General features: G+C 34.4%; 1 protein-coding gene across 2 annotated transcripts; it reads left to right on the forward strand.

Moving 5' to 3' along the window:
• Positions 1–1,463: 1,463 nt before the first annotated feature.
• On the forward strand, positions 1,464–23,257 carry LOC142340206 (uncharacterized). Of its 2 annotated transcripts, XM_075390722.1 has the most exons (5): positions 1,464–2,426; positions 8,574–8,702; positions 10,083–10,232; positions 22,034–22,200; positions 22,970–23,257. In XM_075390722.1, exons 1-5 carry the CDS (start codon positions 2,303–2,305, stop codon positions 23,162–23,164), a joined length of 765 nt encoding a protein of 254 aa, XP_075246837.1. In that variant the 5' UTR covers positions 1,464–2,302; the 3' UTR covers positions 23,165–23,257. The 2 variants fall into 2 exon arrangements, with proteins under 2 accessions (XP_075246837.1, XP_075246838.1); XM_075390723.1 differs by lacking the exon at positions 10,083–10,232.
• The last annotated feature ends 1,834 nt before the right edge of the window (positions 23,258–25,091 follow it).

Below are 25,091 nucleotides of genomic sequence, written 5' to 3' on the forward strand. Positions count from 1 at the left end.
ACTGATTTATCGTTTTACTTATTTTGCATGTCAATATTGCTTTAATTTGGTGATCCTGGACGAGACAGGTTTTTAATCCTGCGATATTTTGCAAGCGGATGTTAATCTGGCAATGTATTTGCCCCAACTGAGAAAAACGTAGTAAAATTGCCACTCTCTGTTACCATATGTCCAATCGTAATTTAGATTAGAACGCCATTATTTAGAACAATTCAAAAACCGGGGTGAATTTTTTTATTTAAAACTTTTCTGGAGCATTTTTCTCTCGGACATGAACAGAAAATTTAATATCGAACTTACGGGTGAAAACGCATCATAGAATAAATATTCAGTGATGGGTTTTTCAATAATACGATAAGATCTTATCCTCTTGTAAGTTATTACATGATAAAAATTCTGTCTTATCATATTTTAGACGATAAAAATTCCTCTTGTAAGTTCTTACACGACAAAAATTCTGTCTTATCAGATCTTACAGGATAAAAATTCCGTCTTATCAGATCTTACACGATAAACATTCGGAAAATTATAACTCATATTTTGATAAGATTTAGTCAGATCTTAAACGCTAAAAATTTTTTAAGTACGGCATGCCCTTCATACTGAAGACACTTCAGAGTCACTTTCAAGCAGCAGCTGAAAATCTACAGCATGCAACACTTAAGTGTCAGAGCAACAAAGAGAAAAGTATCTTTTACTGTCGTTTAGGACTTATAAGATATTGTAAAAAAGTTTTTTGAGTGACAGGGGCATTCTCTGAAGCGGTGATTATCAAACCAGGCTCAAAAACTTTCTTGGAAAGCTAATCTTAGACATAGTAGCCAGTTAAGACACAATAAAACTGCCGCCAAAACAGAATCGACAAACATTTTTTGTTTCATAATTGGTTAGCTGACCGATTATTTTTTACTTTAATAGGACTTGATTACGTTATACGGTTATATTGAAATCATTAAAACATGCGATGAAAATTCCGTCTTATCAGATCTTACACGATTAAAATTCTGATAAGCGGATTTTTAATCTTATAAAACGTCCTATCAGATCTTACACGATAAAAATTCTGATCAGGCGAATTTTTATCTTGTAAGTTGTCATATCAGATCTTACACGATAAAAATTCTTGTCAGCATCTTATCAGACCTTACACGATTAAATTCCGGAGTCACTGGGGTAAGCACATTTTCTGAAATAGTAAAAAACACCGTGATACTCCATAACTGTTCTGTTTCCAGTATATTGCCAAATTCTTTGTTTCGTCTAACATTTTGCGTTTGGTTTGAGTCCGACGTTTTTTTCTCCGTTCTGGCACAAAAAGGACTGTGGTTGTAAAAATGGTTGTTGTTTAGCCTTTCTGGTTTTTGGCTTTTTGTTGCCAATGCGGTATAAATTCAACGCACAAATAAAAGCCTCCTGTGGTTTACGAATATTAAACCACAAAATCCAAATTACGCTCTGCAGATGTTGACTAATTCCTTTTTTAAAAAAAATATTGCCTTCTTTGTTCATACATTCCATGTTAGAATACTTAGTCACTTACTAGTCATATAATAAAAGTCATAACATGTAACACATGTTTATAATATATTAGATATTTTGCGTAATAAAGCACAACGAAACTTAAATTTGAAAGTTTGTTTCAATGGATGCGTTTTCAAGTTTTGATGTTACTGATTTTTTTGTTATAACTTTTCTCCTTAACCAAGTTATTAAACTTGTGTTAGACTTTGACTTCATTGTACAATTTGAGAAAAAATTGTATTGAATTCCCAACATTTACTGGGAATTAGAGGTCGTTAGTGTTATAGTTGTTTTATTTGCTTTTTCACTTTGAATTATGCAGTCTCAAGACGCTGAGTTGGGATAACAAATTTTAGATTTATTTTGTGGTAACTTTGTTTGAGTTTAATATTTTTAAGGTTAACAGACATACAGCAGATTGTAAAACCAATATGATATAAAGCTGCAATTTTTGTCCGCTTTCTCTCGCGTCTTAACCATATTGTTATCGAACCATATTAGTCAATAACATTTCATTTCTTTTTTATTTCGCTTTTATTTGATTATTTGAAACACCAGAAAATTCCTGCAGAACTGGAATCATTGTTTTTAACAGTACATATAGCAAAATTAGTGGTTATTCTTTAATTAAAAAAACATAAGTTTAGGTAATTCGAAAAATTTCCCTTAATGTCCCTAATCGTGTAAAAATATTCTCAAACTTGTCTATTTCAAAAAAAACTGTTAAAATTGATAACTTAAATTATTAATTACATACTTAAGTGAGCGGATTGAAGTATACATGGACAGTGACGTTGTGCATTTGATCACGTGTGCTGTCATGTCGGTGGTGGAGATTGTGGCCATTGTGACGTCATCTCTTGCTCTTGGGGGTGGCAACTGGATCGAGTCTGTCACTGGTGATGGTCTGTACAAAGATCATACTCACATCTTTTTGTGCATTGGTTTTTTTCAGTCCAATAAAAGTATTTCTAAATTTCTCTACCCGCGAAAAATGAGTTCAAATCTTGAACAGGGAGGCTCGGTAATGTGCGTACGCACATAATGTTCCGACCACGCTCATCCACATTCTTGACTTAATTGGCTACCAAATGATGAAGAGATAGAAAACTTTCAAAAACATAGACATCTTTTAATCAACAACCAATGAAGTACGATAATGCCACGCTAGAGGGCCGATAAAAAATTGATGACAATAGGTCTACTAGAAAGAACAATAATTAAAACCAAAATAACAAGCATTATTTACGACCAAAACTCGATGTCTAATAAAAATATCATAACAAAATCAAACTCGCATCAGATTAAAACCAAAACGAAACAATTTAACCTCTATTTCATTAGAAAAGATATGAGATCTGTCTCCAAAGCGACTGGTTAACAGGTCGGAAAAAAGAGGAAAAAGGTGCAAAGTTCAAAAAAAAACTTTTCCGTTTTCGAAAACAATCAATTTCACAGTTACTAATGTCCTTATATGTCAACTGAAACCACTAAAAATAGGAAGCAATTGATGCATATCATTATCCTTTGTTCGATTGCGCAAAATTTTAAAGCCAATGGGATTTACGATTATTGTTTTAATTTAAAAAGAAACCAAAAATCCTTTGAAATGTACAAATGAATAAAAATCTAACAATTTATAATGTCTCGTAGTAATAATAGCAATAAAACCAAAAAACAAATTTTTGAAGCCAAAGTTTTTAAAAGTTTTAGTTATTGCTCACTGGAAACGGGTTGTGACCTGTGCCCACAGAGACTGATCTACAAATCGAACGAAAAACTAAATAAAAAAGACGAAGATCAAAAACTCAAATTTATTTTTGAAAACAAATATTTTCAAAAGTCATACCAGATCTAAGATTACAACAAAAAGCGATAAATTAGATTTCAACACATTAGGGAGCCAATTGGGCCTGCAAATAAGAGACTAAGTCACGAGCCCACAAAAAACAAAGACAAAGAAGCCAAAACTTCAAACAATTTCACGACATGACACTGTTCAAGGCACTATAATTATAAGATGTTACCTGCAAGAACTCTAAATCATCATTTTACCTTCATCTTAAGATCGACGAGTCTTCCTTATAAAAGGAGTTTTTAGACATGACAACAAAGAGAAATTCCAAAAATTGAACAGTTTAGAAATCTCGAAAGAAACTAAATGGTCGAAGCAATCAGTCACAATTTATAACCAAGAGGGGAAAAAAAAGTTTGAATCAACAAAAGTAATTGCGAATTCCAATGAGTGAGATTGAGTTACATGGTGACAAAAAAAAATAAGGGAAAAAATTAGACAGAGGAATTTTTTTATTTATATTGGAAGTCATTAAAACAAACAGCTATAAATGAAATCTTTAACTTGGTTGTTATACGGGAAGCAATCAAGATCTATCGCTATTGGGTATATGGCGCTCAAAATAGAAAAAAGACAAACATAGGCAGAATGAACAAAAAAAAACAAAAAGTTTTGCGAGATAACTGTGTCTCTGCCAAAAAACCATAAACTATTCAACAAAAACAATTAACATATCCAGATACGCCTTTTTCCAACGTTGTGCATTTTCCTACAATACCTTTCTTTAATTGAACTTGTCAATAAAATGATAATTTGACAAGGAAACAAAATGAACTCATAAAATCATAAAAAAGCAATTATGATCAGAAATAAAAGAAAAACTAAAAACGCTCAGTACCAAAACAAAGAAACTATTAGTTGAATATAAAACCGTTACCGATATTAAGTTATAACTCACAAGAAGGTCGTTTCTGCTTGTTTTTACTGAGAAAACGCCCGGAGTTGAGATAAGAAGATGAAATAATGGCACATTTTAAAAATCCACCGATATTTTCTTAAAATAATTGTATTCGAAGTCACAACAGACATTAGATAACAACAGAAAAGTGCCTAGGTTCATTTATACCTTCTAAAAGCTAACTGGATCTTTGATTGGGGACACTAAGTCATTTGGCTACTAAAATTATCAGAAATGAAAGCAAAATGAAAGAGTTCCTCAGCTTAACTCTGAAATCATAATGTAATCTTGTTGGGTTTTGTTTATTGTAAATAGTTTCTGTCATTAATTGAGCCCTGATTTGAGAGTACTGTCCGTTATTTGCATCAACAAATTTATATAGCGGAAAAGTTTTTAACATAAGGATCCATAGTGAGATCAAAATCAGTCTAAATTTTGCTGCGCGTCTGACAAAACACTCAATTGCTGAAAAACTTGCGATAAAGATCAATTCACAAAAAATTTTCGGTTGGTCAAAATTAAAAAAATTCATTTTGTATAATTGTCGAGTTTAAATTTGCCAAAAATTGTCAAAATTTTAATTCCAGAAGACTCCTGAAGCCAGCGGGAGTATAACTAGCTCTTTTTGAGCTAAAGAAGAATCTGGCCGCAGTTTTTAGGTGTCTACTTAAAGCAAATTTAAAGCAAGTGGGCAAAAAAATTAAATTTGTTGAGGAAAAATGTCTGAATTTTGAAAAAATTAGCAAAAATTCTGACCAAAAAACTGGTATCGAACAAAACAACAACCTTCCTCTGTCGTTGAAGATAAAATTTATAACACTACAGTTAACAATTTTAACGTATATAAGCAAAATTGACAAAATTTTGGTCAACTTGACGAAAATTTGGTCATAATGTGAATAAAAGCTGAAATACATCTAATTTACAATAAACTTTAAGCCCCGATAACTCCCTTTAAAAAATGAAAAAAGAAATTATCTTTTTTAATTCCATATTCTACACCGGACTGGCTTTCTAATGATACCACTCACAACTCTCTACGATTATTATATCGATCGGCCAAAGTTGACTGAACAAAAAAATCATTTGTGTGTACAGTTCCTCCCCCCTCAAGAGGGGTCGGAACAAATATTCTGTCGTGCTCCTGAAATGTGTGAATTTCACATGGGGATGTATACTTTGACTGTAGATAGTCGTTCGCGAACCTCCTGTCATATCTTTGATCTTTGGTATTTGAGTAGGAGATATTGACAACATATGTTAGTGAATTCAGAAATAATATGAATGTCATAGGCATAATCAAGTCTCATTTTTCCATCGAACTAAAATTTACCAATATAGTTACACTCAAGTTAATGCATAAATATCTGTCGACTATTCCCATGTTTTCTATTAGTGTATCTGAGTTCGTTTGCTGAGAAAACCTAATTTCAGAGTGGACGGCCCTCAAAAAACGTAGTATGATTCCCAGATAGTTTGTGATCAGATTTTTTAGCAAACAAATGTATACCATTACTTTTCGAGCGTATATCAAAAATACGTGTTTTGATTTTCTTTTACTTCTTTCGCTGCGCTACTCTGAATATTATAGAATTTTCGGTCCGTCAATTTTCTTCCATTAAAGCAATTGATATCCGTTCGATGGCACAAGAAAGGAAAAAAGTAACAGTTAAACAGATGCAAAATCAAAATACCTAAAACATACAACTTCGGCATATTTCTTGGTCTATAGAAAGACAACATATTTGAGATAAAACAGAATTTTACCACAATTAGCAAGAAAGTGTCCCGTGATACGTCATAATATCTCCAAAAAAACTGTTGAGCGTGTTATGCTTAAGCCTGTGCTCTGCTAAAGAAGCAGATTGTTTCATAATGCTGTTTAGTTATTATCCTGCATTGAAGACAAGAAGAATGTTCTCATTAAAATAAAACCCATTTCCTATCATCCTAAATAGAACTTTAGTTTTTTGCTTTGACATTCAATTAAAAGTTTTTCACATATTGGTTAGTTGACAATTAACCTGATCATCATGATCATGGTTATCAACACAACAGATCAGCAGTTAAAAGAATCAAACATTAGATGCTCATTTCATTTCTCGTGAAATAAATCTTCGTTGCAATCCGTTTTTGTTCAGTTAGAAATAGTAACTCGTGATAGGAGGAATGAACATATCTCGAGTCGTTTTTCTGAACTAGCTCATTTTTAATGTACTCATAACATACTATTATATTTATGCAAAATGCATATCGCTACAGAGTAAAAAAACATGAAGTAATTGTTTAGTAGAGTTGTTTAGTAGCGTTTTGTGTCTGTTTAGTACAAATCAATCCATCCCTTACACCAACCGATCTCTTGTAGACACGATTTAGGGAACATCTATCGACGGATTTGTTTTTAACTCAATATTTGTTGGTTGTTTAGCAGTTTTAATTGGCAGGAAAAAGAGAAACAAATTGATTATGGAACAATTAAACTTTAGTCTTTACCATGAAACAATGTTGCGCAATATCAAAATTAGGATCAATACTCTTTTACAATTTTAAGCGTATGTTTTCAAAAATATTCCTGAAGTGTGTAAACTTCTGCTGTCAAATTTTGTTAAATTGAGCCTGATTCAATTACTTTTGCTGGCGTTATATCCGGCAAAACCTCATGTTTAGTTCCTTGTTCTCAACTGCTAGCTAAAATTTGTCAGATATTTGGCAGACATTTGGAAACTTAGAAACTTCAGGTATTGAGGCATGTGATAAATTGTTGGATTGTCTTGACAACAGTTCAGATAAACTGCTCTACGTCGATTCCTGACCTAAACAACAAAGACGCCGTGTAAAAATTAATCAAAGTTTTAAATTAGAAGAAGGTATTTATCCGTGATCATAATTGCCTACCACTGGCATATATTCTTCTCACTAGTATTGCTCAGGAGCATTGATATATTTGAGTATAGAATTAATTGAAATAAAGCTGTGGATTTTTGGAGAAAAACATAACGAAAAACACGAATTGTAGCGGTTTTTAGAATTTCCCAGAGAAAATTTAACGCAAATTTGCATTACCCCAGTTGAGATGTCGACTTATGAAAAAACCGTGGTCAACCGAAAAGACAGTGGTCGACCGAAAATGGATATGATCAGACTTTAGGTCGACGTTAATGGTCATGATTGACTTTAGGGCAACCGATATTGGTCATGGTCGAGTTTAGGTTGACCGATATTTGTCATGGTCGACTTTAGGTCGCGAATATTGGTCATGGACGACCTTAGGTCGACATTATTGGTCAAGATTGCTTTTAGATCAGCCAATATTGGTAATGGTCGACTTTGGATTGGCCTATAATTGTACAGTTCAAAAAAATCAACATTGTCAGTAGTTGTTAATGTCAATAGAATGTTGTCAGTAGTTGTTAATTTTGCAAAATATAATATCACACAGAGGGGTCAAATCAATACAACAAGGATCTGAGAAAATGGCTATATTTTTTAAAGTTTTGATCCTGCGCTTCCTTCCCACCCCTTTCTAGGATCTTTGTTTTTCTTTGGTGGTTATAGGCTCGGTGCGCTCCTTTTGGAGCTCTGTAATGCACCATTCTAGCCGTCAAAGCAAAGAAGATGAAGAGGCCATGAAATTCTAGGACTTGGCATCAAATGTTTTGTAAAAAAAATACCTATGATCAGGTCGACCGTACTGAATATGAATAGAGCGTTGGTCGAAAAGACTAGGTCGACTGTATCAGATATTAAAAGACTATGAGTCGACCGATATTGGTGGCGGTCGACTTTATAAAACCCTATAATTTTGGTGAAAGAAAACCTATGATCGGACTTTAGGTCAATTGTACTGGATATGAAAAGACCGTGGTCGACAGATATCGGGTATTAAAAGACCCTTGGTCGACTTATGAAAAGGCTATGGGTCGACCGATATTGGATATGAAAAGAACGTAAGTTGACCGATATGGGATGTGGAAAGACAGTTGGTCGATTTATGAAGACCGTGGTCGACAGATATTGGGTATGGAAATAACGTTGGTCGACTTACCAGAAGGACCCTTACTAAGAGGTCCACCGTGTATTTAAGGTAGGGAAATACCCCCCCCCCCCAGGTCGACTTTATAAGTCTTTTTAGAAAGTCGACCTCTCAACTAGGGAAATAAAAATCGTATTGCATCTGTCAAAAAATTAGAGCTGCAATATCATATTTTGCATTCAAGACTGTTTTATTTTTATGTGCAATCATATTCATGTACTTGTGGGACACAAACTAAAAAAGCGTCAATTATTTTTTGTTTGTAGGAGACTATTTCACGCGTGCTGAGAGCCAGTTCTCGTTGAGTTACCTGAACAGTGACAGAATCCACTCGATCGGAATGTGGAGGATGTTCTTCTACACAAGTGAACAGTCCACTCCACTTCCACTCAGAGGTATGTATGTACAATTCTCCCTGTACCCCCTATCGCCCACGCTGAGTTTTTACCCAAAAATAATCATCGAGCGAGGTGCTCAAAAATTTTTTCCAACGCCTTCTTACAATATTTTGATACTGAACAATTCAAAGACCATATACATAAGGTCTATCTATTTCTCTGAAAACAATAAATCATACCCAGACTGAGGTGTGCGCTCAAAATTGTCATGATCAGACTATTTCGAGCGCTTACCTGACTATTTTGCGCTCAAAATGACAGAGCGAAAAACGATGAAATTCATTACTATCGAATATTGAATTAATATAACATTAATTATATTGAATAATAATATTTTTTTATCCCGAGGGTTATCCCACTCCGACAGTTATCTTAAATCTTGTAATTTTTTTACTGAAAAAATCAAAATCATTACATAAAATGACGGCAATTTTTCTGAAAGCTACACCAAAGGTTACTGTTATTTCAACGGTTAAAACTCTCGGTCGAGATACCGCAGTGCGCGACCGAGGTAGATTTGCAAACAGTGCCAATTTTGGTCTGACGGTATGGTACCCACAGCTTGCAACGCAAGTCTGTCTAATCAGATGTGGCCTGGGTCCCAGTGAACTGAAACTTGGTAGACCTTGATAGGACATGCATGATCTTCACATCTCTTGCAAACTTGAAACATCTTGGCAAGATCTTGAAATACAAACATTTCATGGTAAATCTTGATAAGATACTGGTAAGATCTTATCAAGATAGACCAAGAAAATTTCTTGACAGCTCTTGACAAAATCTTGACAAATCTTGATAACACTTATCTTTTCTGATTGCTGCTCGATGAATCTCGTCCTCAGAAAGAAAATCAAAGTCTTCTGAGAACTTAACACACCTAATAAAGTTAAGGTAAATTTACCTTAACGAAGTCAAGGTAAACTTTTGTTTTTTTTGTACTTTTCTTGACAGCCATGCAAAGATCTTACAAGTTCGTACAAATCTTGATATTTTTAGGGCAAGTACCGTGCCAAGATCTTGGCGAGATTGAACAACATTTAGTATGTTTCTTATCCAGGTATACCAAGTTTCAGTACACTGGGGTTGCACACTTTATCCTGGGTTACTAAAATTTAACCGTCCTATAGAGACGAAGGTAACCTCATAAGAAACCTGCAAGAAACTTGCAAGATAACCGTCTGGGTCAGAAAAACAATTATATCACTACAGGTTTACGCATGAGATAAAATTCAAAACTACATATTTAGTTTTGAAACAAAACGTGATCTCATTTCGTAAAATTGTATCACATTTTGTTCCTAAAGAGGAAATACGAATCGTGATCTATATAATTATTTTTGCTTAAACTTAAACGAGTTAAGTTTGTGTTTTGAACAGATTCTGAGCTGAAGATGGCCACTGTTTTGTTCATATGTTCACTGGTTTGTGGATGCAGTGTTATTGTGGTGCCCTCTTATCAAGTGATGGGAGTGAGACCACGATGTCTTATTCTGTCTGTGGCTGTCTTGTGGGCATGTCTATTCCAAGGTATAGCGCGTCCCATAAAGTTGAAATAAGCGAACGTTTCAAGTACCACAGATTGAATTCAAAGGTAAAAGTTCAAATTTAAAACATGTAATAAAAACTGATGAATGATAACTTAATGGCGAAAACGTTGACATTCAAATGAGCACATTGATGCTCAATTGAACGTTTTTGGCGTTTTTCGAACGTTCGCTTATTTCAACTTTATGGGACAGACTATATATCTTACTTATAGTCCCCTAGTTGAGAAATTGTCGGTTTTTAAACACCAGAAATCGTCGGTATCGTCGTTATTTCTAGCCGAAAACAACAAAGTTATTTCCTGTGATATTTTGTCGGTATCGCAGTTTTTGTTCGGTATTTAATATAAGAAAGATTCGGTATCGTCATATTTTTGCGTAAGAGAGATTCGGTATCGTCGTTTTTCAAACATAATCCCCCTTTGTACCGTAAAAATTTCACCCCTGTTCTGATAAATGATTTTTCTTATTGTAATTCACCCCAGCTTAGTGTCAGCACTATTTCAGGTCAAAGTGATATCCAGTAAATTGTGAATTAGATCTCTAATAGTGAAACATGTTGCACGCAAAAGGAGATTAAGAATTTTGCATTTCTTTAACTCCTACTTTGCAGAATATTTGTTTTGAAATTTTACAATTTTACCAATTCATAAAAAAAGTTTAATTTTAATTCAAATGTTTTGGAGATCTCAAGCACGAGAGATCACCCAGGTTGAGGTCCCAAACTGAAATTCCATATGTCCAGACCGTGCCAGACAAAACATGTTTATGTCCAGACCACCCCAGATGGAACGTAACTATGTCAAGACTTTTGGGCGTTCAAAAATATTTGTTCACTTTTTAAATTTTAATTAGAGTTTTCTTTGAGGCTTCTTTTCGTAAGAAATAATTTTAATGGCTGCACGGAATTATATTTATTTGACACCTGACAAAAAAGAAAAGTTTCTCATATGGGGTGTTCATGATCCTTAGAGCATCAGAAAAAAAAATCAAAATTGATATTCAATTACTTTTAGTTACCAGGGTTGCTATTAAGCTTTTAGCTCAACACTGCCTTTGTCAGCTGATCAATCGCTTTGATACTGTTTAATGCTTTTTTCGTCAATTTGCTCCAGGCAATCATACACTAAACATAAAAAATGGCTTTGTGTGAGAAGTACTAATCACTTTATTTTGCCAATTTCTTCACAATCAAATCCGAGAGAGACAATACAAATGTGTCATAGAAATTTTGCAACAAAGGACGTGATCAAAATTTTTATCATACGTTAAACCAGTCGCTGTGACTATCTTAGTGACACGTAAGAATTTTATCATGACATGCGAACAAAAATTTTAGTAATGTTATATTACCAAGGTGAAGGATCTGCCGGAAAATTTTGTAGAAATTGGAGGGTAATCTAGCTATGAATTAGTTAAGAATTTTAAAGTATACAAGGAGACTCCGTAATATAACTCCGCACATAATATTCGTACCCCGCTCATCCACATTTCGGCTTAGTTGTCTGCCAAATGAAGTTGGGATTGAAAACTTTCAAAAATTCAAGTTTTTTAAATAACTAATGTATGAATTAAAGATTGCGTTAAACTTAAGTCACTCAAAAGACTAAAAAATACCGCACTAGAAGGCCGAGGAGATCTGCTCTTATTAAGAATAGGAGAAAAGATAAACATCAGACTCAAATAACAACAACAAACCTTAATACCATCCAGAAACTTAATAACAAAGTCTATATTGTGGCAGATGACAACCTAAACTTAAAAAAATAACTATTGCGATGTTTTTCACTGGAAAACAATTAAACCAGTACCCAATGGGACTCGGTTACAAGTAGACAAAAACATCACAAAAGACTAAGAACAAAATTACGCTCATATTTTTTGAAAACAATTGGTTCCGAAGTATTGAATACACTTAGATAAGAACTGAAATCTTTGTATACGTTTGTAATACAACCATTTTCAGCCTCATAAGATGAGACATAGGGATTTGTCATTATTTGATTTTTTCATACGACTAGACAAAACCACAAGCTCAGGGAAAAACAAAAATTTAAATCAGTTTTGCGAGAAAACGGTGCCAAGGCCGATAAAAACCAGACTCAGTTCAATAAGAATAAAAAATGTTTGAACGCATGTTTTCATTTTCTCTGAACACCAATGAAATGATATGTGATTACTGGTTAATGAGACTAACACGTACACCGCAAAAAAGCAAATTTAAAAACAAAATGATTAGCTATACAATCAAGTAAAAAACCAGGTTCTTATTACCCTAAAAATCGCTCAGGGCTTTTTTGATCAGAATTTGGCCTACTAAAAACAGCGTCAAACACAGACCAAATGAAAAAACCAAATAAAGTTTGGTTTCCGCAAAAAAAATATCTTAGTTGCCATATTGCATTCACCTAAATCCTTAGATATGGTAAATTTTGCCCACTTCTTTTGCCGGCAACGTGCTATGTGACCTCTAATTAATGATTTAGTTAACAAAGAGACTAAAAAGATCAGTGGGAGCAGAGTTAAAAAAAATTTTCTCAAAATAACTAATTTTTTAAAAAAGACCTTGCGTAAGAAGTACTAATCACTTTGTGTTGAAAATTCTTCACAATCAAATCCGAGAGAGACAATTAAAAAGGTTCATGGAAAACTTGCAACAAAGCACATGATAAAGATTCTCATCAAAATTAAAACCAGTCGCCGATCAAATAACAACAACAAACCTTAGTACCATCCAAAACCTGATGTCTATCTGTAAAAAAATTAATAAAAGTCTAAGTAGCGGCAGATGACACGTAGATTGCAAAAGAGTAAGTTGAGACTGCTGGCAGACTTTAGTTGCCGCTAAAGCCATATTGCGTTCACTTAAAAGATTAGATATGGTAAATATTGCCATTTTTGCCAGCAACGTGCTCTGCGACCCCTAATTAAGGATTTAAGTAACAAATAGACAAAAATGAACAGAAGGTGCAGAGTGGAAAAAAAATATTTTTAAAAAACACAAAAAAGTTCAAATCAGTTTTGCGAGAAAATGGTGCCAAGGGCGATATAAACCAGAATCAGTTCACTAAGAACAAGAAATGTTTGAACGCATGATTGCATTTTTTTTGAACGCCAATAAAGTGATATGTGATTACTCGTTAATGAGACTAGGTAACACGTAGACCGCAAAAGAGCGAAGTTAAAAGCAAAAAGATTTGCTATACAATCAAGTACAAAATTAGGTTGGATTTTTCTCTAAATAACAACTAGGGTTTTTCGATCAGAAAATGACCTAGTTTTACAAAAACAACGTCAAACACAGACCAAAAGAAAAAATTCCAGATAATTTTGGTTTTCCAATAAAAAAGATTTTAGTTGCCCTTGAAGCGATATTGTATTCACTTAAATCATTAGATATGGCCAAATTTACCCTCTACTCTTTCCAGCAACGTGCTTTGTGACCTCTAATTAATGATTTATGTAACAAATAGACAAAAATGAACAGAAGGTGCAGAGGTAAAAACAACTTTTTTTAAAATAATTAACTTTAAAGTCAATGAAACAATCGGCAATAAAATGAAATTTTGAAAAAGTCAAATAATCCTCCAAATGATTCCATTGGAACCTGATTTTTATCAAAAAATTTTATACTTTAACAAAAAGAACCTCAAATAGAGACAAATGTTGAAAAAATTGAAAAATCGGTGTCACACTTCGCCTTTCTCAGGCGCCAACATTGTGATATGTTGTAATAAGCTGAAAGATGAAGTGGTAATTAACAAGGAAAGGTCATGAACATTCTTTTTCCAGGACATGAAGATCAACAGCTATCAAACAAGTTCATTCATTCCTTCTACGGAAGCCATTGAGAACTGTCCATGATCAAACTTTGTTATACGTTCACGAAAGAAACTCAACCACAGACAATAATTTTGTAAGATTAAAGTTTGTTGTTTTTTGCAGAAAACTGGCGTTGGAGCAGTTAAAGTCATAAAATCAGTAAAAAAAAACTATTTTTATGCAGACGCGCCTTCCGTGAATACCAAAAAACTTATATCTGACTTGTATTTATTAAAACTGGTTAACCAAAAGACAGAAAAAACAAAGGATTCAAGGCTGAAAATCGCGCTTCTTTTCGATGCAAAATAGGATATGTGACCTGCGATTATTGAGATTAGGTAACAAATAGGCAAAAAAAGGGAAGATGAAAATTTTTTTAAAATAACTTTTCTTGAAAAGATTTCTTTAATTTCATGAAAAACATCAACTAACAGCTGAATCCTTTTTTATAAAAGTTCATATCCTTGAGACGTGTTAATATTCAGAGATTTAAAAAGACCAAAGTCAATAAAGACCTAAAATAAATAATTTGCACTTTTTTTTAGAAAAGGTGTCGAAGCCTTTAAAAGTGTAATCTGCTCCTTCATTAAATTTTGAGTTTAATTTTGCTTTATTTATAAAGACCAAGTAATTGATAATTGCCGTAACAATAATTTGAATATGTGATACAACCATAAAAAAAGAACCTGAAAAACGGGCAAATGTCCAAAAATCAAAAAATTTTGTGAAGATAGTAGTTTTGAATCCAGAAAACATTCACTTAAAAAGTAAAGTCGCCAAAAAGACTGTGATTTAATTATGTTGAAGTCGCTTTCTGTTTTTTCTGAACTTAAGCAGCAAGTTTACAAAAGAGTGAAAAACAGTTGCAATGCTTTATGAGCCCTACTTTAATTTGAAAACACTTGAGTTTACAAGTCAAAGCAACAAAAGGCTTATGAAAAAAATTTTTTAAAACACTAAGGGACAATTGTTCGTAAGACTAATTGGATTTGTCATTAGTGAACTTTGAAATGAATTGTTCTGTCCAAAAATTAACATATAAAACAGTGTTTTTTGTCGGAAAAAAAAAAGACAGCCACTGATTACAATTCTGATTAGTTTTTGATTTTAATATTCCACGATCAGACCAGAACTACCTTTGCTATTACTCTGCAGAAATTATGAACATGCAATATTTCCCAGTTTAATGATTATAGATATATTGACAAAAAAATAAAATATATCAGAAAAAACCGTGCAGAATTTTCAACCTAGAAAACTTTTGAAGAGATAGGAGAGGTAACATAGCCCTCTATTGAGTTGGAAAAAAGTGTAAGCAGTTTTTCGGTGTTCACATCCGGCAAATTAAAGCAAAATTGACTAGAGAAGCTTATTTCTTGCATTTTTTGATGAAAAAACTTTGATTTGTTTTAAATAAATAGCAAAATTTTGAGCCAGGAACAAAATGCAAAATTTCATTTTCAGCTACCCTCTTACATATTTTGAAGACAAACCAACAACTCTTTTTTAACAAATTTTAGCAAAAGTGACAAAAATACAAGCAAAAATTCAGGAAAAAAACAATGTAAATCCGCCTTTTCTTCACAAAATTTAAACCTCGTTAACTCCCTGAAAGAAAAAGAAAAACAAAAAGACTTTTCAATTCAGTATTATAAGCTGGACTGGATTTACAATGGTACCCCTCAGCTCTATACAATGAATAAGTCGATTGGCCGAAACAGTTCTCAATTATGGACGCCTCTAGGCGGCAGAACTACGAGCAGGCAACCACTCCCCAGAACTATATACACTGTACACAGAGTGTGAGAAATGTGTCTGCGCGGCGGGATCAGACAAGCCTAGTCTCTCGCATCCGTAATAAGCGTTTAACTGGGATACCCATATTTGCCCTGCTTCTTCTCCCCATCCTCGGCAGCCTTGATAGAAACCCCTAACCAACGCCTTATGCAATGTGTTACCGTAGCAACTGGAATCAATAAGGCGTCTGGTGCGGCCGCAGAAGATGGGTACACCTGAATTGCACCAATTTTTAGTCCATAGAGCAATGGAACAACAAATTCCACTCAAAGCTCTACTCCTTGTGCAAAATAGTAGACATTAATACGAGACAAAACTTCCCATCACAAGACAACACACACCTCAACTTTCTTCAAGTGAATTTTAATGGTCTCAAACAAAAACCAGACAAAATCATAGATTGGCTGCAGAATAGAAACATCAAGATAACTGTCATCCAGGAAATCAACCTCAATGAAAAACCCACCTTCAAAAGCCCACCTGGTTGCTGCATAATCCAAGAATACAGACCCAAAGTAAAAATCAAAAGTGGAAGAACAGCTTTTATCTCCAAGGCCACAACTTTGTTTCAAGAAAATAAATTTAGGAATTCTGGTAAACACCTGGAAGTCAAAGCCATTGAACTCACCGCAGGTGGTAATAAAATCAAACTAGTGAACACCTTCATACAATTTTCGGATAGTTGTGACAGGACGTCAATCAGTAAACTACTTGTATTAGATGACTACATTCCACAAAACTACATGAAGACACAAGAGAGAACAATATTGCAAGTGAAATAGACCTCTCTAGTCATCTAATACTTACCGAAAAGGCCAGCAAAAGAGTAACCGATTTCTGTAAAACCTGCCTGCATATCAGTCTTTGCTGAACTTAAGCAGCCAGTTTACAAAAGAGTGAAAAACAGTTGCAATGCTCTATGAGCCCTAGTTTAATTTGAAAAACAATTGAGTTTACAAGTCGAAGCAACAAAAGGCTTTCGAATAAAAAGTTTTAAAAAAGTAAGGGAATATTGTTCGTAAGACTAATTGGATTTGTCATTAGTGAACTTTGATATAAATTGTTCTGTCCGAAAATTAACATAAAAGACAGTGTTTTTTTCGGAAAAGAAAGACAGCCACTGATTACAATTCTGATTAGTTTTTGAGTTTAAAATTACACGATGACACCAGAACTAGCTTTGCTATTACTCTGCAGAAATTATGAACTTGCTATATTTCCCAGTTTAATGAATAAAGATATATTGACAACAAAAATCATATATATCAGAAAAAACCATGCAGATTTTCCAACCTAGAAAACTTTTGAAGAGATGGGAGAGGTAACATAGCCCCCTATTGAGTATAAGCAGTTTTCGGTGTTCCCATCCGGCAAATTAAAGCAAAATTGACTAAAGAAGCTTATTTCTTGCAATTTTTGATGAAAAAACGTTGATTTGTTTTAAATAAATAGCAAAACTTTGAGCCAGGAACAAAATGAAAATTTTTATCTACCCTCTTACATCTTTTAAAGACAAACCAACAACTCTTTTTTAACAAATTTTAGCAAAACTGACAACAATACAAGCAAAAATTCAGAAAAAACAATGGAAATCCACCTTTTTTTCACAAAATTTAAACCTCATGAACTCCCTGAGGGAAAATGAAAAACAAAAAGACTTTTCAATTCAGTATTATAAAATGGACGGGATTTACAATAATACCACTCAGCTCTATACAATGAATATATCGATTGGCCGAAACAGTTTTCAATTATGGACGCCTCTAGGCGGCAGAACTACGAGCAGGCAACCACTCCCCAGAACTATATACACTGTACCCAGAGTGCGAGAAATGTGTCTGTGCGGCGGGATCAGACAAGCCTAGTCTCTCGCATCCGTAGTAAGCGTTTAACTGGGATACCCATATTTGCCCTGCTTCTTCTCCCCATCCTCGGCAGCCTTGATAGAAACCCCGAACCAATGCCTTATGCAATTTGTCACCGTAGCAACTGGAATCAATAAGGCGTCTGGTGCGGCCGCAGAAGATGGGTACACCTGAATTGCACCAATCTTTAGTCCATAGAGCAATGGAACAACAAATTCCACTCAAAGCTCTACTCTTTGTGCAAAATAGTAGACATTTTTACGAGACAAAATTTCCCATCACAAGACAACACACACCTCAACTTTCTTCAACTGAATTTTAATGGTGTCAAACAAAAACCAGACAAAATCATAGATTGGCTGCAGAACAGAAACATCAAGATAACTGTCATCCAGGAAATCAACCTCAATGAAAAACCCACCTTCAAAAGCCCACCTGGTTGCTGCATAATCCAAGAATACAGACCCAAAGAAAAAATCAAAAGTGGAAGAATAGCTTTTATCTCCAAGGCCACAACTTTGTCTCAAGAAAATAAATTTAGGAATTCTGGTAAACACCTGGAAGTCAAAGCCATTGAACTCACCGCATGTGGTAATAAAATCAAACTAGTGAACACCTTCAAACAATTTTCGGATAGTTGTGACAGGACGTCAATCAGTAAACTACTTGTATTAGATGACTGCATTCCTCAAAACTACATTAAGCCACAAGAGAGAACAATATTGCAAGTGAAATAGACCTCTCTAGTCATTTAATACTTACCGAAAAGGCCAACAAAAAAGTAACCGATTCTTGTAAAACCTGCCTGCATATCAGGTTTTGCTGAACTTAAGCAGCCAGTTTACAAAAGTGTGAAAAACAGTTGCAATGCTCTATGAGCCCTAGTTTAATTTGAAAAACAATTGAGTTTACAAGTCGAAGCAACAAAAGGCTTTCGAATAAAAAGTTTTTAAAAAGTAAGGGAAAATTGTTCGTAAGACTAATTGGATTTGTCATTAGTGAACTTTGATATAAATTGTTCTGTCCGAAAATTAACATAAAAGACAGTGTTTTTTTCGGAAAAGAAAGACAGCCACTGATTACAATTCTGATTAATTTTGAGTTTAAAATTACACGATGACACCAGAACTAGCTTTGCTATTACTCTGCAGAAATTATGAACTTGCTATATTTCCCAGTTTAATGAATATAGATATATTGACAACAAAAATCATATATATCAGAAAAAACCATGCAGATTTTCCAATTTAGAAAACTTTTGAAGAGATGGGAGAGGTAACATAGCCCTCTTTTGAGTTGGAAAAAAGTGTAAGCAGTTTTTCGGTGTTCCCGTCCGGCAAATTAAAGCAAAACTGACTAAAGAAGCTTATTTCTTGCAATTTTTGATGAAAAAACGTTGATTTGTTTTAAATAAATAGCAAAACTTTGAGCCAGGAACAAAATGAAAATTTTTATCTACCCTCTTACTTCTTTTGAAGACAAACCAACAACTCTTTTTTAACAAATTTTAGCAAAAGTGACAAAAATACAAGCAAGAATTCAGGAAAAAACAATGGAAATCCGCCTTTTGTTCACAAAATTTAAACCTCGTTAACTCCCTGAAAGAAAAAGAAAAACAAAAAGACTTTTCAATTCAGTATTATAAGCTGGACTGGATTTACAATGGTACCACTCAGCTCTATACAATGAATAAGTCGATTGGCCGAAACAGTTCTCAATTATGGACGCCTCTAGGCGGCAGAACTACGAGCAGGCAACCACTCCCCAGAACTATATACACTGTACACAGAGTGCGAGAAATGTGTCTGTGCGGCGGGATCAGACAAGCCTAGTCTCTCGCATCCGTAATAAGCGTTTAACTGGGATACCCATATTTGCCCTGCTTCTTCTCCCCATCCTCGGCAGCCTTGATAGAAACCCCTAACCAACGCCTTATGCAATTTGTTACCGTAGCAACTGGAATCAATAAGGCGTCTGGTGCGGCCGCAGAAGATGGGTACACCTGAATTGCACCAATTTTTAGTCCATAGAGCAATGGAACAACTGGCTGCTGCATAATCCAAGAATATAGACCCAAAGAACCAAAGAAAAAAAGCAAAAGTGGAAGGTTAGTTTTTATCATTAAGGTCTCAACTTTGTTTCGAGAAATTAAACTTAAGAATTCTGGTAAACACCTAGAAGTCAAAGCCATTGCACATCTGTTTCGTCAGCTCAGGCATAGCGTTGAACATCGAATGGCACACGGAGTACGCATCAGTCTTGGACCAATTAACAATAGTTGTATCCATCATCTGTGTCTTGACCACACGCACACACAAACATTACCACAAGGACTTTGATCAACTTCTGCAAAGTAGATTGGGCATTTTTGAAAGACATTGAACTAAATCTGAAGAAAAAAAAGGCCAACAAATGTCTACCTCGCGGAATAGATCCTAAGGTAAGCCATCAATGCAGCGACTGGCAGGAACATCCCACAAGGAAGAATTAAAACAGTGGTTGCCAAATTTTTCAGCGAATCAGTAAAGTTTTCCGAAAAGAGAGAGATGAAACGCAATAAAAATATCCAGGGCGCCCCAAAATTGGGCAACTAAACGGAATAACTAACTTGTTCAAAGTCAAAAACTCAAAAAAGTATCGAGTTTCTACAAACACTAACTCACAGATGTAACTCCTCTAAACTCTGGGCACAGAAAAAGGATTTTTGTCAAGTAACGTCAAATCACCAGCAAACAAAACCAAAAAATTTCGACGCTAAGAACAGTACCCCTCACCATAATTCAAGGAAATACGCCAACAAGTTTAACCAACAATACACTGCACAGCTCAAGAGAAAAGAAAACCAGAAAAAAATACGCTAAAACCATCTAAGAAGCTGGCAATAGGGGGCAGAATGTTTCAGTGTAACACAGTGAAAGAAGCGATGAGAGAAACAAAGAAAAGAAAGGCGATGTGCACTGATAGAATAGCGCCAATCCACCTACACCATCTAGGCCCAGCAGCACTAAGACGCCTCACTGAAACCATAAACTTGTCTGTAGACATTGCAAAAATCAAAAAAATCGGCAAAATTGACCGGATTATACGCCTACATAGGCCGGGAAAACCTATAGGCGAATCTTAAAACTTCAGACCAATTGCAATCCTCTACCCATTGCGAAGATATTAGAAAAACAACTAAGTGACTCTAAAGAATTTACACTTCAGGAACATCAGCATGGCTATAGACTTGAGCATTCCAGAACCACAGAACTTTGACCCACACCTCACCATCAGCAATTCACCAATACCAGTTAAGTCCAAATCAAAGTACTTGATGTCACTTTCGATAATACGCTCAGTTTTGGAGAACACGCAACGAGCCCCAAAGATAAATTACAAAACCGCACTAAAACACCGAAAATGATTGCTGGTAGCGATTGGGGCTGCACAAAAGAGACAGTCTCGGTGACTTACAAAGCTGTCTGTCGGAGCGTCTTGATCTTCGGTGCCCCGTTTTGCGTCCGTTCGGCTTTAATTCTTAGCTCTCTTCAAAACAAGTAAAGGAAAGCATTGAATACATATGAAACCTAGCAAATTAGGCTCGTTTTGAACGTAGTTTTTTGAGAATACAATATTTTAGAAAAATGTTGCTAGATTTATAGAATTCCGATGGGCTACTATCAGTGTTAACAATGTTGAATGTTTAATGTCACAAACTGTTCTATGAAACACTTGCTAGATCTATAAACGGCCTTCCATTTTTTTCGCAGGATTCATTTATTGCCAGATTTTTGCACGAATCTTGCAAGCTTTGAATCTTCTGGCCACTGGAGAATATCATTGACACATCTATCCGAGGATGGTTCCCGGTTCTCTATAGAAAACAGAGAAAAGAGATTTAAAAAAATAGTATTCGTATTTAAGACATTCAATTTTCTCATCAATAAGGATGGAAAAAGTGTATTTATAAGAGTTTAAGAGTTTTTAATAAAGACTTGGCCTTATTTTCCCGTAAATAAAAGTATTGACAATCTTTTCCCCCGCTATCAGGGTTGCATTGAGAACCAAGCTGCCCGGGTCATCGATCATACAACTTTCTTGGATTTCGTACTATGATTTGTATGATTTCTTGGCAGTCATACAAGGATCAAAAAAAAATAAAACCTACTCTCAAAAGGCTTCAATCGCTATGCTCTAGGTTACTGATACGGAAAAAATCAATCAAAGATATAAAGCGTAGAAAATAATTTTTTCTCCTTCGTGGCCGGGGTTGGAAAATGCTTACCAAACTAATTCATCGCGGCATTTTATGTTTCAGTGACGTTTCTTCTGTCAGCTGTGCTAATTGTGACCAGTTATTTCTCAACTACCTTCAGTTACCAGTCATTTGGGTACTCACACAGCCTCGCCTGGGTCTCATTCGCATTCTCCCTCTGCGCCCTTCTGGCCTCTCTCTTCAAACTCTACTGGTCATGGGATGCCAGCAGGAATAGTTTCCTTTTCCCTCATTTTCTTAGTTTGCATTGATTAAATTGATTTAATTTATAAGGTAACTCGGGCAATTTTTCTAATGTTCAGAAATAGAAAATCGAAAATAGAGAAAATAGAATCGAAAATAGAGAATGAAAAAAGAATCAAAAGTAGAGAATTGAAAATGAGGTTCAAATTGACAATAGAAAAAATCGGGCAATTTTTTTCAGGTTCGAAAATATAGAATTGAAAAATAAATGCTGCTTTCGTAGAATTTATAAATTCTACAAAATGAGCATTTTTTCTCAATTCTCTATTTTCGAACATTAAAAAAAAGCCCGAGTACCTTATAAGGTAACTTCAATCCCGCTTAAGTTGGCAGAAAACTTTTGTCTGCAAGGGACAATAATTTAAGTATAATTTTTTGAGATTGGTGAACTTTATGGTTACATAGTAATAATGATAGTTATATGTATAACTATAAGTACCCGTAGTTACAGAGTTGTACAGCAAACTTTTTGAACGCTTTATCCGTGTCAAATTCTTGGAAACTTAAGCTTTTCAAAATTGACCAGAAACATTGAGACCCGCTTTTTCTGTGCAATTTGATTCACTAAAACCGAGCAGCAAATATTTTTCTCTAAATTTCTTAACGAAAAAAAAATTGTTCAGAATTTGAAGAAAGAAAACATGAGAAGGAAAAAAAACATTGAACAAACATTGAAAATAATTAGAATTCACAGCCCAAAAATGGGGAAAAGGAAAGCAAAATTTTTGTCCAATTAGATCTCAACAACGTGAACCATCTTTAACTTCATCCCAGAATGGAAAGCAGCGACTATACGTTATGTCGCCGAGGAGTCTCAGAAGTGATGACCAAATGACCGCTATTGATGATGACGTAAGCAGAACTATGTCTGCTCCTCCCAGACGACCTTCAGCTCCCCAAGATTACTACATGGATATTTATCCCAGATAATAGTTGGAATTTTAAAAAAATGCGCAATTCACAAACTAATGTCTGTAAATTTTATTTACTTAATCTTCGCTGGTAATTCAATTTTAAATTTTTTGCCCCAGTTTTTGAGCACAAGTTCTTGACAGAGAACCAAATGGGAAAAAGGAAGATTTCGTTATCATGTAATCCAAATTGCAACAAAATTGACGTAAGTTTTAAGTCCAAAAACTTCTTACTTTATCTTACCGAATGACATGATCCAATCATTCTCTTAAGGAGTCCGATCACGGCCCTGATAGTAATGTGGATATGGTCCGTCGCCTCGTAAGACAGAATAAAAGAGACATAAAAATCTTGTGTTAGTTTATTTGAACTAAGAAGAAATAATTAGTGGATAAAGAAGTGGCCAATTTTGCCTTTATATGGCATTAAGTATACTGCTCCTAATTTATTATGCTGCCAAATACATGATTTTTATGTCTCTTCTACAATATGGTACCCATAAAGCTACGTACAGCATGATTTCTGCTTTTGATGCATGATGGAAGAAAAAACAAAAACAACTCAACTTGAAATCAAGATCCAGTGCACAGTAGGCATACAAACGTTACTTGAAAAATAACAGTTTCGAGGACCATAAATTGAGCGGCAGACCACAAAAGTTGATTAAAAATATTTGGAAAAATCAAAAAACCTCACAGGATTGAGCAAATTTGAGTAGCTCATAACTCTTTTTTCTTGCTACGATACAATTTCCAGAGGCACAGTTAGACGAACTTTCAAAAAAAATGATGTTTTCAAGGTATGCTGCAAAAAAAGTCAATTTGAAAAAAGCAAATGTTTTTGTTCAAAATGGTGTATCACTAGAATTCGCAAGCTAAACGCTGCCGGTTATTTGGAAATTTTGAAGAATTACGGAGTAAAAATGCTTTTTCAAGACTTCAGTTCAAACAGGATAATGCCGCCGAGCATAAATTAAATACAAGGCGGCTTGTTAATGTGCCTTCGCACATGATGTTCCGGCCCAAGCTCATCTACATTTTTGACTTAATTGTCATCCAAATGAAGAGATAATAAAAACAGATGTTCGAATTAAAAACAATCGTTACACAACCTATTTACTAATTGAATTACATAATGCCATCCCTCATTACAGCGCCAAGGCCATCTGACAGTAAACAGACTACGAGACAAAAAAAAACAAACAACAAATTTAGCAAAAAAAAACAAAAATTTCACGGCAAAAATTGAAAATCAAAATTTAAAAGCAAATTTCAAACGTCAAAATGCAGTCAGATAAAACCTTTACTGCTCCAATTTACTTTCTCCTAATAGTGGATGAAAACTTTCTTAATGAGTCTGCGTAGCAAGTCAACAAAGACAACAATCAATGAGGCGAAATTCAAAAACTAATCAACATTTTTTAAACCAAGAAATTTCAAAAGTCTTAAAAATCATTAGCTTTTAACTAAATATTCTCTGATAAATTATAAAAAAGTTGTTACCAAACCAAAAGGAACTGTCTTTGGGTAGACTAAGCCATAGAAACGAACTCAAGAAAAACTTAAAAAATTACAAACGATTTGCGAAAACACAAACAATTGCTTCCATTAAAATTCTTAGCTATTATCTGAATATTATGTATTTTAATTGAATTCTCTTTTCTAAAAATTCATTTGAAGGAATTATACTGAGAGATTAAATAGGTTGATTTGGGCCACATTTGAAAACCATTGGGATACGTTACTACGCGATTGTTCTGAAAGAAGAGAAAAAGAAACGCAAAAAATGAGCAATCAAAAAAAATTTATAAAAACGCATATTGTCCAACAAACAAACCATCGTTGAAAAATAATATCATTGGATATAATATCTTTTGAAATACAAGAAATTCGATGTGACCACTCATTGATGAAAATAAGTTACAATTTGATGAAAAGAACAACAA

Source organism: Convolutriloba macropyga, chromosome 5, assembly GCF_964194025.1.
Source record: "Convolutriloba macropyga chromosome 5, txConMacr16.3, whole genome shotgun sequence".
Classification (NCBI taxonomy): Eukaryota; Metazoa; Xenacoelomorpha; order Acoela; family Convolutidae; genus Convolutriloba; species Convolutriloba macropyga.

Excerpts from the sequence above, each read along its gene's own strand:
- LOC142340206 (XM_075390722.1), top strand. The coding sequence starts at position 2,303 with ATGGACAGTGACGTTGTGCATTTGATCACGTGTGCTGTCATGTCGGTG. Across the intron at positions 2,427-8,573 it reads CGAGTCTGTCACTGGTGATG|GAGACTATTTCACGCGTGCT; the intron begins GTCTGTACAAAG and ends TTTTGTTTGTAG. Across the intron at positions 10,233-22,033 it reads GTGGGCATGTCTATTCCAAG|TGACGTTTCTTCTGTCAGCT; the intron begins GTATAGCGCGTC and ends TTTATGTTTCAG.